This window comes from Hippopotamus amphibius, chromosome 4, assembly GCF_030028045.1.
Source record: "Hippopotamus amphibius kiboko isolate mHipAmp2 chromosome 4, mHipAmp2.hap2, whole genome shotgun sequence".
Classification (NCBI taxonomy): Eukaryota; Metazoa; Chordata; class Mammalia; order Artiodactyla; family Hippopotamidae; genus Hippopotamus; species Hippopotamus amphibius.
The window spans coordinates 56,629,808-56,644,087 of record NC_080189.1 but is presented as its reverse complement, the minus strand read 5'-3'; the positions used below and the strand labels follow the sequence as shown (position 1 = coordinate 56,644,087).

The window sequence follows — 14,280 nt, the reverse complement described above, 5'->3', positions numbered from 1 at the left end:
ATTCAGCCAGACTTCAGTTTCAGTCCCTGGCTGTCTTATTACTGAGTCTATCACAACCAAAAATCAGAAAAATATTATGAAGGTCTAAAAATAGAATGGTAGCTTTTTGGTTTAACCTTGTTCAATTTAGCTACCAAATGATATCTAGACTGTTTGGATTACATTAATGTGCACCTATTTGTATTTTGTTTAAAGTATTCTTCTCTTCCAAATGTATGTGTGTATCCCAGTTAGACAGGTGATTCCCTGAAGATCAGTGCTGGTTTTACAACTGGACAGTTCAATAAACGTTGAATGCCAATCTACAATACTTCTCACCAACAAGCAAAACATGACTAGATGTCTTGGCAGTATAGCACCACAGGGCTCCAGAATCAGAGAAATCGAGGAGGAATTCTTGTTTAACCACTTACTGTGTGACCATGAGCAGGTTCCTTAACCTCTCTTCAAGATCTGGTTTACTCATGTCTGAAGTGGAAATATCAATAGAACCATCCTTGCGGAGAGTATGAGGGTTAATGACATAAGGCATTTAAAATACTCAGCAGTTTCTAGCACAGACCTCAACAAAGTTAACTATTATTATTTACTATTGCCATTTGTAAGCTAGATTTCATTAGCTCTATAGAGTTAAAACTTTTATAGAGCTATAATCTACTGAAGGTATCTTTTTCTTAAAGAAATTCCTCCTTCTATTTCTCTCCACATTATTCTCCTTCTCTTATACATCCTGAAACTCCCATCTTCTAAGGTTTTCTTCTCTTTCTATTCATTCTGAATTTCTAAATACTGTAATACACTTAAAAAAAAGTTTTACACAAATTCAGGATATGAGAGTAGTGGTAAGCATCTCAAATATAATGACACATAGACATCTTATGTTTATACTCTCAGCTGCCTGAAAACACATGCCCAGTGCAGGAGAGAATGCTTAAGAAGTTATTTTCATTAAAAGATGTATGTTCCGGGCTTCCCTGGTGGCACAGTGATTAAGCATCCGCCTGCCAATGCAGGGGACATGGGTTCGATCCCTGCTCCAGGAAGATTCCACATGCCTCGGAGCAACGAAGCCCATGCACCACAACTATTGAGCCTGAGCTCTGGAGCCCATGAGCCACAACTATTGAGCCCATGTGCTGCAACTGCTGAAGCCCATGCACCCAGAGCCCATGCTCCGTAACAAGAGAAGCCACAGCAATGAAGAGCCCGTGCGCCACAACAAAGAGTAGCCCCTGCTTGCCACAACTAGAGAAAGCTCGCGTGCAGAAACGAAGACCCAACACAGCCAATAAATAAATAAATAAATATTTTTAAAAAAAGATATATGTTTCAATTTTACATTCCTATCTTTCAGTCTCCAGTTACTGAGTGAGTGAGTGGGTTCTGACAGAATACTTGTCACCGTTACTGTTATTCAAAACTAGCAGACCAATGTCAGCCGTCAGTTTAATTCTTTACTCATTCAACATGTCTGGCTGTTTCATTATAAAAACTGGGAGCTGGGCATTGGCCTTGTTCTCCGCCTTTCTGTTTTTCTTTTTGCAAACGCCGCCCTGCTTTCCTCAGCCTCCGGCCTGCCATCTCCTTGAGACTTAACACCATGCCTTCAATTAAGTTGCAGAGTTCTGATGGAGAGATATTCGAAGTTGATGTTGAAATTGCAAAACAATCTGTGACTATCAAGACCATGTTGGAAGATCTGGGAATGGATGATGAAGGAGATGGTGATCCAGTCCCCTTGCCAAATGTTACTGCAGCAATATTAAAAAAGGCTGCAAACTACTTAGAAATCAAAGGTTTGCTTGATGTTACCTGCAAGACTGTTGCCAATACGATCAAGGGGAAAACTCCTGAGGAGATTCGAAAGACATTCAATATCAAAAATGATTTTACTGAAGAAGAGGAAGCCCAGGTATGCAAAGAGAACCAGTGGTGTGAGGAGAAGTGAAATTTTGTGTCTGACGCTATAACACTGTAAGGATTGTTCCAAATACTAGTTGCACTGCTTTGTTTATAATTGTTAATATTAGAAAAACAGTCAACAAATGCAGCAGCAAATCAGTTGTATTAGCAGAATGTTGTCCTCATTGCATGTGTAGTTTCAGTACAGATTCCAAACTTATGGCTCCATTTCTTCTAGTATGATCAAAAGTTCTTCTTTCTTTGCTCTGAATAAAATTGAACTGTGGGTTCTCTATAGAAAGTGGCATTTTGGGCTTTCCCTCTTTTTGTAAAGCAATTTCTGCCTAGTTTGCTGTCCAGTTAACTTTAGTGACTTTTAAAAGTTGGCACTGTAAATAAAGCAACTTGCAAAAAATTTTCTGAAACAGAATTAACAATGTATTATCTTTATTCATGAGTTGGAAACGAGAGAAAGGCTACTTGAGGTAAATGTTATCAGAGTGGGGTTATCAGAATGTTTTCCAGCTTCCTGGAGTCAAGGAGTGCCACTGGTATTGATTAGCCTGTATGTAGCAGGGCTCCCTTAATTGTATCTCAGGACTTGTTTTTGCATTTTTAATCCTCTCAGCTTTGAATATGCTGTCTAGAGGCTCAGTTATCTACTCAGTTTGTGGTCTGGGAGAAAATATAATTAGACAGTTTGCTGGCTTTTCAGTTAAGACAGTTAACCCATGTGGTGTGTCATCTTTTTATAATCAGTAATCCCATGTGGGGAAAACTATTCACACTACTTCCATGTAAAAAAAATAGTTTAACCTTTAATGTTAAAATGTGTGTCATAACCCAGAAAGCATCCGTCATAAATGCAAGATACTTTCAATAAAAAGTAAGTTATATAGTAGGTAGTAAAAACAAACAAACAAACAAAAAAACTGGGAGCTGGTTGACAGAAGCTCTCTAAGGTCTCTCGTCATTCCAACAACTATGATTCTGAGTAAATGGTAGGCAGTTATTGGATACTTACTTCAAGAAATTAAGGTGTTAAGTAGTGTCAAATAAAATTCAAATGTCAATAAAAATATAAAATTATAAACTTAATCAATTATCCATAATCAATTATCATTGCCTTTGTGACCAGTTTTGGAGCTCCACCTTTTTAGAAAGCAGACAGTTTATCTGATTATTTAGTGTAAGGTAAATCTTTAAATGTTAATTCTTTTCGAAACACAGAAGTGGCTACCTATCAACAAAAGTATTCCCTGTCTCTCACATAAAAGCCAAAAAACAAAATAAATAGGAATCTCTTAGATAAACATTAGTCAATACTATGTGACAATAAGAAAACAATCATTCTCATGGAAATTATGATTTCCATCATTCATTTATATAGATGGCTTTTTTATCCACTAAACTACAAGTTCTCTGACCTATAGTTTTAGCTGACATCTAAATCATTCTTCTTTTTTCAAACCACTCATTAACATTTATATACTATTTACATTCAATAAATATTTATTAAAATATATCAAATGTCCTGAGAAAATTATATGGAAAGAGATAAAAATGTAATTAAAATTTTTGAAACATTTAAGATGATATGATATAGCTAGACAACAAAGAGTACAATATGCTTTAGAAAACCTAATAGTAGACAAAGGTTTAAATAATTAGGAACTGGAAATCACTGCTGTTTTAAAAGTGCATTTTCTGTTTGTTTTTTTTCTGGAAAGGGAGGAAGTAGAAAAACATAAAAGAACTTTATACAACTACTTTATTATTAACCTTTTGTTTTAAGAACATGTTTGGTACATTGTAAAAAGGCACTATTATCTCCAGAGCAATACAACTTAAAAAAACAAACAAACCCCACAGCAAAGCAGCAGTAATTCAAAGCCTATGGTAAGGTCAAGAGGAAGATACTCCCTTGTGCCCTAACACCACTCTCTCTCTCCACACTCCATTTAATTCATACCTACCAAACTGGCCACCTTTTTGTCCTCAAAACCTCCTCCTGCATCAAGGCCTTTATACTCGTCCCCTCTTCTTCATTCCAGTTTATTTGTTCAAATGTTTACTGCCTTCAAAGTCAACTTAGGCAATGAGCTAAGAAACAGTCTAAACTTTGGTTTTAGACCATAAACTCCATTCTAATCAAATGATATTTTCTAAAATAATTCAAACCACACTTTGTCATTAAAAATAAACTTACCTCTTTTTCCTTTCTGTCTATGGCATCTCGCTCAGCCTGCAACTGTATTTCTAGGGACAATTCCGCTTTAGCTTCTACAGCTCCAAACTGTTTTCGGTCCTCTACCTTTAAATACATAAGAATCTTCTCAAAATTTCAGACATTAAATCCTGATTATCCATTTTAATTGCAATTCTATTTCTCTAATTAGAAGTAGATAATCTACATGAGTGAATAATCAAAAGTTACAACATGCAGTCTTAAATGTATTTTATACAAATTAAAACAGGAACGCTTGATAATCTTAAAATTCATTTCTCAGATAAAATGAAGATAATCCCCTCATCTGCTCCCCTCCCAAACTTCCTTATCCTGCTTTTTTCTTCAATTTTGCTTTCTGTTGCACAACAGGAATAGATCTCATTGCTTCTTAGTCTGTGGTAGAGCATGAGGCTAAATGGGCGCCTACAGCTTTTTCACCTGGCTATTATTTTAGAATCACAAACTTATTGATGGTTAAAAGGGTAATTAATTCTCCTGGCTTAATTAATCTTTCTCTATCAGGACTCAGATACGAAAAGAACATTTGGAGATAAGAATCAACAGAAATGGTTATGATGTCAATGAAGACACAAAGATATACACATTATGCATAATATTAAGTCATCAGTAATTTTTTTATTTAAAAAAACTGATGTTCATGTAACTAAGAGTAACCTGTACTAAAACACTTCATAAAATTAACCCAAAGAAATGTCACACCTTTTGAAAAGTGTCTGTACTAACGAGTAAGGCTTGCTCCAGTTCCCTTACTCTGAACTCCAGTTTCTCAATTTCTTCATTCCGCTCCCGTATATCCCTCTGAAGCTGCTCTTTAGAGAGCAAAAGCTCACTGCACTTGTCTGTTTTTTCTTTCAAATGATTTGTTAACTGTTCAACCTGGAAATATAAGCAAAAACTGTAATGTTAAAAAAAAAAGGTAAGCATGTTAATAATATATCTAATCTCATTTCAAAAAGGATTTTTAGATGCTATGCTAATTTTATTTTTGATAAGGATAGCACTGTTGTCTCCAGCTATAGCAACATTTTCTGAGGTGACACATCTATGCTGCACTAGTAAAAGAAATAATATTGCCTTCACCAACCCTTTTAACAAAGTCTTCTGAAGACTAAGATTTTCTCTAGCTAGGAGGAGAAAAAAATACATTTTTGAATAATGTTGGATTACAAGTTCTAATGGTACAACCACATTAAAACCTAATATAAAGAAAACAATTTTACACAGTACTGACTTACATTCATACGTAAGATAAGATGACCTAAAAAAAACTTTCATGGATTATAGTTTTCTTTCCACAAATGGTTCTATCAATACATATAATAATACAATGGTTCTAAATACCACAGGGATGGGAGGCAGTTGGGGACCTTTAATATAGTCACTTGGAAAGCTTTTCAGCTCACACATTCCACCAGCCCAAAATAGAGATGGGAATGCCAGGTGGTGAGAGGGATCTGTGCACCCTGAAAGTTTCTCTAAGTGGTTCTGATATGCAGCACCATTCAAGTAAATGGCTCTGGGATGGAAGGATACAAGAAGGATCAATAAGATATCTTGTGAAATTAGTTCTAATCAAGTGAAGAGAAAAAGCTTAATAAAAAAAGAAATGTGATGGTAAGAGAAAAAGGAATTCTACCTTGCTTCAGTGAGATACTTTGAGGAAATTATCTAAAAATCGCACTTACTCCTCAGAACATTAAAAGAAATGTAAGGTTACCTACAATTACAGGTTCAAGGACAACAGTAACAAAGCCTGAGGAGAAACTTTAACAATAAAAGGTGGACTAAGATTTGAAGTAAGGTCAAGGAAAAAGAAGTAAAGCAGATATAGGAAAATGGCACAATACACTATTACAGTTAGGTGGTTTTGTTTTTTTGGATCCTGAGAAAATCAGAAGCTGAGGAATCAGATCTGGCAAAGTAAGGAGAAAACAAACATATCACAATGTTTTGGAAGAAAATCAAATACACACATCCTTGTTAGTTTCTTGAAGTTTCATGAATGAGGCAGGTCACCCTTTTTAAATATAAGAAAACAAATAGCAGGAAATGACAGTAAGTTCTAGAGCTTAAATATTCTTTTGAGTTTCAACAAACACTCAGCTATTTTTCAAAATCTAAAAATCTATTAGAAACAGGATGAATAACTATAAACTCTGTGGGAATTGATAACTTTTCTACTGCTCCAATAGCTAAGGCTCTTCTACATCAGATTCCTTCTATTAAATGAGAATGTAGATAACATTTTACTACAATGAGTTTATAGGTATTTTATACTTCTTTGGAATTTTTAGGGTTTCCATAACCTTCTCATATTGAAATAATATTTAAGCTTCTGATTTTGAAGATTTATACACAACAGAAAGAATTCCTTTTAAGTTTTTTATGACATGAATCTTATTTTTCACATAGTATACAAATTATTGTATGGTAGACAGTATCAGTAAAATTCTTACCTCTCTAGTTTGATGTTCATTGATAGGCTGGAATCGAGGTACGACCTTAAGCTGCTGTTCTAGTTTCTGTATTTCCTGTTGGAATACATCTCTCTCGTGTTCTCTATCAATGGCTTGCTCCTAAAGTTTAATAATAATAGTAATTGAAGAAATAATATTTATTGAAGCTGTTATTTCTCTTACTTCCCTGGTACATAAACTATTAGGGCTCTTCAACAAAAATTTAAGCATTTAAATGTTATCTGAAGCACAACAGTTTTTAAAATTCAAATAATGTTAAATACAGAATGAAATAAAAATGTTCTCCTTAAAATGCAATTACTTTTTTTAGAAGGAGGAATTCCACTATTAATTTAGTCATTAAACAGAAAAGAGTAGAACAAATTGTGTAGTAAATCAATTTCTTTAATTTTAATTTAGGTTTTACACCTACAATTATAAAATGCGTAAGAATTTGATTCTCTGACCTCTGAAGATAACAAAAAACTTAAATGAAACCCCAAAGAAGAAAATCCATGTGAAATTAGGAACTTAACATCTTTTTGGAAGAGAGTAATGACAGCATGACAACTGTTCCAGTCCTTTGCTTCCACGGCACACTGTTACCTGTGTGTCTATCTTTTATGGAAAGAGTGGTGGCCAATTACCTCTTAGGATCCTAACTTGCTTTGGCTATTTGTTAAGAAAAAAGACTAGGACAAGTTCTTAACTATGAACTTGGAAAGGCTAACTGGTAGGGCTTATTCATAATCTTCCTGTACTGCTTTCAATTCTGAAAGCTGCACAATAAAAATTACTAGAATTTTTAACTGAAATAGTACTTTTCAGTTAATTAGTAGATAACACATACAGATGAAAATATTAAAATTTAAAGAGTCTCTTCATAATTTAAAATCCACAACCTAGAATAGCAGCAAGTAGCATTCCACTGAGAAAATTAATATTAAAGTTGAGGATACTTACATCTAAAAATTTTCTCATTTTTTCTAACTGCTTTTCCAGTGCTTGGTTTTGCTGTCTTAAATCCATTAGTTCAGCATTCTTTTCCTGTTCCAGCTCTATAAATCTACTGACTTGTTCCTCAACATCTATTTCTAGAGCTTTCACTTGTTTCTGAAGGTCATCACGTACTTTTTCAGCTTGACACTGTACCTCTAGTTTTTCCTTCATCAGTTTTTCTGTCTCCTGTAGTAATTCTGTTTATAAATGTAAAAATATACTACATTAAATCACAATTAATGATGTTATGGTAGTGAAATCACCTGTAACTATGTTCAAATTTTAACTTAATGAAATAAAGGAGCTGAGGTTTATTTCAAACACATGTAAAAAAGGAAAACACTGTTATGAAAATATCAAACTAACATATTCCTATATAAGTAAGCAAGCTAGTATCAATAAAACCATACTGAGTTTAACAAAAAAGGAATGTCCTGTCACTAAAAACAATATTTTTGTGAAAAGAGCATAGCAAATGACCCCCTCAAAATCCACTTTCACTATGAGGACAAGAGAAAAGTCTAACCAAATTCAAACACAGAAATAACTCACCTCAGGCAAAAAAGTCAATTCATTCTAAACCCATAAAAAATCATTTTTATATGCATACACAATACACACAAAAATCAACTACTGTAAATCTTTAACCAAGGCAAATAAGAGTTGCAGAGAAAAAATATAACTAAAATCAGAACTTCCTGTTAGTCTTACTCCTTATTAGATCCATATTCCTGAGTTAGTTTTGCATGCTCCCATGTACGCATATCATGGGAAAACTGACCAGCATGAGAAGTAGTGCGGTGCGGTGCTTAGGAGCAAAGACTGTGGCTTCACATCCTAACTCTGCCACTTAGCTCTGTGACACTTAACATGATGTCCTTCAATTTCCTTACATGTAAACTGGGGATAGTAACAGTACTGATCTCTAAGAGTTACTGAGGGATCAAATGAGTTAATATATGTGAAGAATAGTGCCTGGACTACGGCAAGCACTACATATAAGTGTTAGCTATTATTATTAATATTAATCATATAATAATAAATTATATATAGCCATGTAAAACAATTTTCTAATGAAGAAAATGGAAGGAATATAACTCTATAGAGTCTTTACACTAACTCGTCTGTCAACATTGTACTCAGGATTAAGAATCTATAGAAAATAGCTTTCCTTTAAAACAATACTGATTTAGATGTTAATATAAAAGTTAATCAACCAGAAAGTCTCCTTACTAAATTTCACTGATCCTTATTGATACCATCATCTTATATACTTCCTGATTTATAAAAGAGTACTTTGAAAAGTCACAGACTGTAAGAGTTTAACATATTTGTTAAAGAAAAAAAACTTCTAATAAATCAACATTTTCTTTAAAGAAACTGAAATGGTCTTAAGCTCTGTGGAAAAATAGATATAATAAGATGATGGTCACTATGAATCTCAGTTGTTAATTCCAAATATAAATATGTACTTTTATTGTAAGAAAAGGTTTTTGTTAAAGAGAAAAACTGTAAGTATGAAACAGAACAGCAAAATTAGAGCTATATTAGTTGGCTGAAAAATCAAAGGGTCACCCAATGGCCATGCAATTGTATAAACACACCTGCTCCAGGTGCTGCATCGACTGCAGCATCTACTAGTCCTATTAGGAAAAAAACACACACACACAGAACAAAAATATAATTTACATGTCTTCTATTGCCTAAAATAATACACACACACACACACACAAGAATTAGAAGTAAAAGTTGAAGCCACTGATTATATCACTGGTAACATTTTGAGATGTATCAGTATTTCTTGAATATTTTACATGTATGATACACATACTTTCCACCTCAAAAATTCCAACCCTAAACTTGTGTTAAACAAATTTGAGCAATCAGAAAAACTTCACCATGTTACAAAAATGTATGTTACATCTCTAAATTGATAAAATTCAATTAGTAAAACTACACATTTATAATCTGACTGCATATGTAATATAAAAGTGAGAGGATATGAGTAAAAGGATTTAAAGTTCCATTGTTACAAAGACTGACATTTACTTTTTTTTACCACTAAACAAACCTTAAGATGTTACCTAATGTCTCATTTGAGAAAAGATTAAAGGTTATTTATAAACTTATTTATTCTTTGAACTCCTGTTTATATTAAATTAGATGTCAGCCTGCTTCTAATAGCCAGTGACCTTTTCAATCTATTATCTTGCAGGCTGAAATTCACCCCACCTGCTCACTACTAGTGCCAGATCAGTGCTCTTAGTTAATCCAAGTATACATTTTGCTGCTTTTCTGCAATTAAAAGAACAAAATCTTACACAATTTAAAAAATATCCTGCCTCATTATATGCAGCTTTCTCTTTAGGCAGAGGTTTGAGGATAAATGAAGAATTATCTTTTCCTGTTAAAATATGCCAAAAGAAAAAGAAAAAAATTTGATTCCACATGGGTGGCTAGTAAGACAATTACCAATAAGGTAGATTTTCTTATTATTTTTTAATCCCTATATAAAATATATAAATAATAGCACTGAAAGGGGAAAAAAAAGACATCTTGAACTTTTAAGGAATGTTTCATATAAAGTCTAAAAATACATACGCTGTTCAATTGGGCCTGCCTCTGCTTTCATAGCCTCCTTCTGCCTCGACAGTAATTCTCTTTCTTCTTGGATCTGCTGTTGCTCTGCTTCTAATTCTTGTAATCTATTACCTGCACATAACAACTCCTGCTCAAGACGATCTATTACATCAGTTTTTTCTTGAATTTGCCTTTCAAAAAGCATTTTTTCATCTGCATATCCATCAATGACACCTATAAAATAAAGTTAGCAAGGAATGCAATTATTATTCCAAATTTTACCACTGTATTTATATAAACAATAAAAGGTATACTGTTAGGAAATTTCAAATCATTCCAACCGATTAAAAGTCTTTTTTTTTCTTTCTTTTCGTAAGTCTTTTTTTTTTTTAATTTTATTTATTTATTTATTATTTTTTGGGGGGTACACCAAGTTCAATCATCTGTTTTTATACACATATCCCCGTATTCCCTTCCTTCCTTGACTCCCCCCCACCCTCCCCGCCCCAGTCCTCTAAGGCATCTTGCATTCTTGAGTTGGACTCCCTTTGTTATACAACAACTTCCCACTGACTATTTTACAGTTGGTAGTATATATATGTCTGTGCTACTCTCTCGCTTCGTCTCAACCTATTAAAAGTCTTGAATGAATCTGTTGTTAATGATAGCAGTAACCAAGCTATGCTCAATACAGCCTTTTTCTTATTAACCACTGTGTCTAAATATGAAATTCCTCTGAATTTTCTATTACTTTGTTATGCTAATGTATCACATCATGTTAGGTGTAATACACTTTACTAAAAAGATATAAATAGAGAGGTTCCTGGAAAGCCTAATATAAATCAGATGCTTGTGAACTGAATCACATTTTAAATACACTAGAGAAAGTTGATACTTTAAGTGATTCTAGAAGGCCAACACCCACAACAGTATGGTAGGATATAAATAGCATGGGGCTTTAGAGGCTTAAAGGCCTGGAATCACCATTTCATGGTGACTGAACAATTTATTAGCATCTCTTTGCTCCAGTTTCCTGTCTTTAAATTATAAGAGATGTCTTAGGATGGTGGGATTATGGTAACAACTCACTATCATTCATTTCTGTATTTTCTAAAATTTTAAATACTTTCTATAATTCTATTAAGTATTTAAGTATATTCTATAATAAAAAATATAGTTTTAAAAACTGCTTAGAGGAATTTTGAAGATAAATTATAACTACTTTTCAATGGTCATTTGAAATTAAAAGTAGATTGGTAGGGACTTCCTAAGTGGCACAGTGGTTAAGAATCCACCTGCCAATGCAGGGGACACGGGTTTGATCCCTGCTCCACGAAGATCCCACGTGCTGCAGAGCAGCTAAGCCCGTGTGCCACAACTACTGAGCCTGCATTCTAGAGCCCGTGAATCACAACTATTGAGCCTCTGTGCCACAACTACTGAAGCTCACGCACCTAGAGCCTGTGCTCTGCAACAAGAGAAGCCACCGAAATGAGAAGCCCCCGCACCACGATGAAGAGTAGTCCCCACTCACTGCAACTAGAGAAAGCCCATGTGCAGCAATGAAGACCCAATGCAGACAATAAAGAAATAAAGAAATAAATTTTTTTTTAAAAGATTGGTGGTTTCCAAAGCTGACTTGCGCAAAAATCTATTTTTAGACTTGAAATTTCTCCATCCTCAGTTGCCAATGGCAGAGTACTCACCCTCAGCCTTACTAAGCTCCACAGCCAGCTGTTCTCTGGCCCTGGCCTCCTCATGAAGGCGCTCTCGCAGTTCTTCTTGGCACTTAAGGGACTCTGTCACTTCTTGTTTCTGTCTAAATGACTCACGCATCAACTCTGTCTGTGTAATTTTCGCATGTTCCAGCTAAACAAAGAAGGAAAATACACGTGAAGGAAGACAAAGTGTTAAGAATATCAGTGTCATTACCCATTAAAGTTAGAAAAAAAAGAATTTTAAATGAAAATAAAGATATACTGTTGAACTGTAAGTCATTTAATATTTCTAGTGCATGTTAATATTAGTAGGTAGGGTAAGTCAGCAGATAAGTAGATTAGCTGTGTACAACTTTCCGTAAGAGATGTATTCTAATTTTACTGAACAAAAAAATTGCTTCTTTTGGAAATAAACCACTTTAAATCACCAGATCAGGATTCTATCATATAAAGAGAGAGATAAAATTAATAATACATAGGCTCCTTTTGTATTTGGTAGAGAATTTTATGTAACTATGTGTTCTACAAGCTTTATTTCTTCTATATTTAACATTTATTGACTGCGACTCCTGCTGTACACTGCGGGGAGCTAATAATAAATGATTAACGCAATGGCATCGATGAATAAAATCACAGTGGCACAACAAAATGAAATTTAACCCATGTTTTAACCAAAAGCTTTATATTTCTGTCCAGTTGTGAAACACCTACAGGACTCTAAATAGTTTATTTTCAAAACCTTAGAATATAGAGGCATTATCTATAAACAAAGCCTCCTTAAAATGCTGTCATTGGCATATACTGATTACACTCTTAAATAATTTTTAAGATGACAGTCAAGTACAGGCTCAAGGCCAAAGTGCTCAAAAACAATCATCACTGTCATCAGCTGCATGAAATTGTAGAAAAACACTCTCTGCTTTAGTTTTCTGGGCTTCTTACTGCTAGCACCTGCTTTATCTGTTTTTACTGAAACAACTACATGGGGAAAAACTTAGCTCAAATGTTTCCAGTACTTAATATTAACACTATTATATTTTTAAAAATGCCATAGCATTTTAGAATCTACCATAGCAAATAGATTTTAGAATTACTAAATAAAGCTTTTTGTCGTACCTTTTTGTGGTTGGATCAATCAGTATCCCACATATCTACTGTGCAATTATTCTTGTTTTAATAAGATGTTTTAAATATCATTCATGACTTATTACTTGAAAATACTATGAATACACATTTAAGACTCATAATGGAAAATTAAGCACGTATTTTAATCACAAAATATTTCCTAAAATATCTATAATAATATGTTGTTACCTCAACAAAGATAAAACTATTTTTTTACTTCTGACTGGCAAAAGATTATTTTCCTTTAAATGTGGATAACCAGTATACATTAATTTTTAAAATTTAAAAAGGACTATAAAATATAAACTTATATACAGCCATGCTCCTGAACTTACAGACACAGCCTATATTTTAAAAATAAATCAATTGCTTTCACACGTACATATGTAATTTTTTTCTGTACATTATAAAATGGTTGCCTGGTAAATACATGAAATTTCTAAAAGAGTTCATAGCTCTAAATAGGATATGAGTTTTTGTTCCTTTTTCAAATTTACTGTACAAATACAACAATGCACTTACCACAAAATAAATACCTGCTTTAGATAAGAACATTAAATAAGTAGGCTTCTGTATTCTACTTTTTTGAGATCTAAACCTGCCTTAAGATGCATTTAAATATTACTATAAAACCACAAGAAATAAGTTTTACAAAGCAAAACAAAAAAGTTGGGACTCAAATACAGTAGATCTAGCAAACAAATCTCACTTATTATAAATGAAATTATAGATGGCAACAACATGTTACTGGAATAAGAGATTCCTTCAAATATTTATCTAAATATTCTTAAAACTCCTCTATTAGTTAAGGTACAGTTTATTCCTAATATTTATATAATACCTATACCTAATACCTAATAATGTGAAATATATAAAAATATATTTAATATTTTCAAATAATTTAATAAATTTACTACTACATTAAAAGCGTGTACAAATAATTAGTAAATATTCTGTCACTTTAATATAAAAGCTTCGGGAGGTAACAAAACTATTCTGAAAGCATTTGTCTTGTTAAATACTAGCTAGTACATATAATTAAAGTCATGAAAGTCATAAAAAGTGCCGAATAACTTACACTGAATAACTTGCAGTGAATCATTCACATTTAAGTGCCAAATGTACCTGAAATACTATTTGCTAAATAATCTTAACACTGCTTATAACATACATTTCACATAAACAGCAGTAAACGGTTATTTCCTCACAGGATTAGTAGGCGTATTAAAAATAAGTTCCTTAGGGAGTT

The 14,280-nt window shown here is 33.3% G+C and overlaps 2 protein-coding genes across 7 annotated transcripts in view; one reads left to right on the top strand and one right to left on the bottom strand.

The window, feature by feature from the left end:
- The window catches only part of AKAP9 (A-kinase anchoring protein 9), a 147,217-nt gene that overhangs the window by 30,254 nt on the left and 102,683 nt on the right, over window positions 1–14,280 (bottom strand). For 4 of the 6 annotated variants that reach the window (XM_057730302.1, XM_057730303.1, XM_057730306.1 and 1 more), the window contains 6 exons: window positions 11,895–12,057; window positions 10,210–10,422; window positions 7,573–7,805; window positions 6,610–6,729; window positions 4,853–5,029; window positions 4,112–4,216 (listed from right to left, as the gene is read on the bottom strand). In XM_057730302.1, the coding sequence (XP_057586285.1) occupies window positions 4,112–4,216; window positions 4,853–5,029; window positions 6,610–6,729; window positions 7,573–7,805; window positions 10,210–10,422; window positions 11,895–12,057 (1,011 nt within the window). Of the gene's footprint in view, window positions 1–4,111; window positions 4,217–4,852; window positions 5,030–6,609; window positions 6,730–7,572; window positions 7,806–9,212; window positions 9,252–10,209; window positions 10,423–11,894; window positions 12,058–14,280 lie in introns of all 6 variants that reach the window. The other 2 variants (XM_057730301.1, XM_057730304.1) reach the window with 1 other exon arrangement.
- LOC130850871 (S-phase kinase-associated protein 1-like) lies at window positions 1,404–2,781 on the top strand. Its single transcript, XM_057730307.1, has one exon. The coding sequence runs from the start codon at window positions 1,601–1,603 to the stop codon at window positions 1,946–1,948; it is 348 nt and encodes a 115-aa protein (XP_057586290.1). The 5' UTR covers window positions 1,404–1,600; the 3' UTR covers window positions 1,949–2,781.

Bases quoted from the DNA above. Each gene is read 5' to 3' on its own strand.
- LOC130850871 (XM_057730307.1), top strand. From the start codon at position 1,601: ATGCCTTCAATTAAGTTGCAGAGTTCTGATGGAGAGATATTCGAAGTT.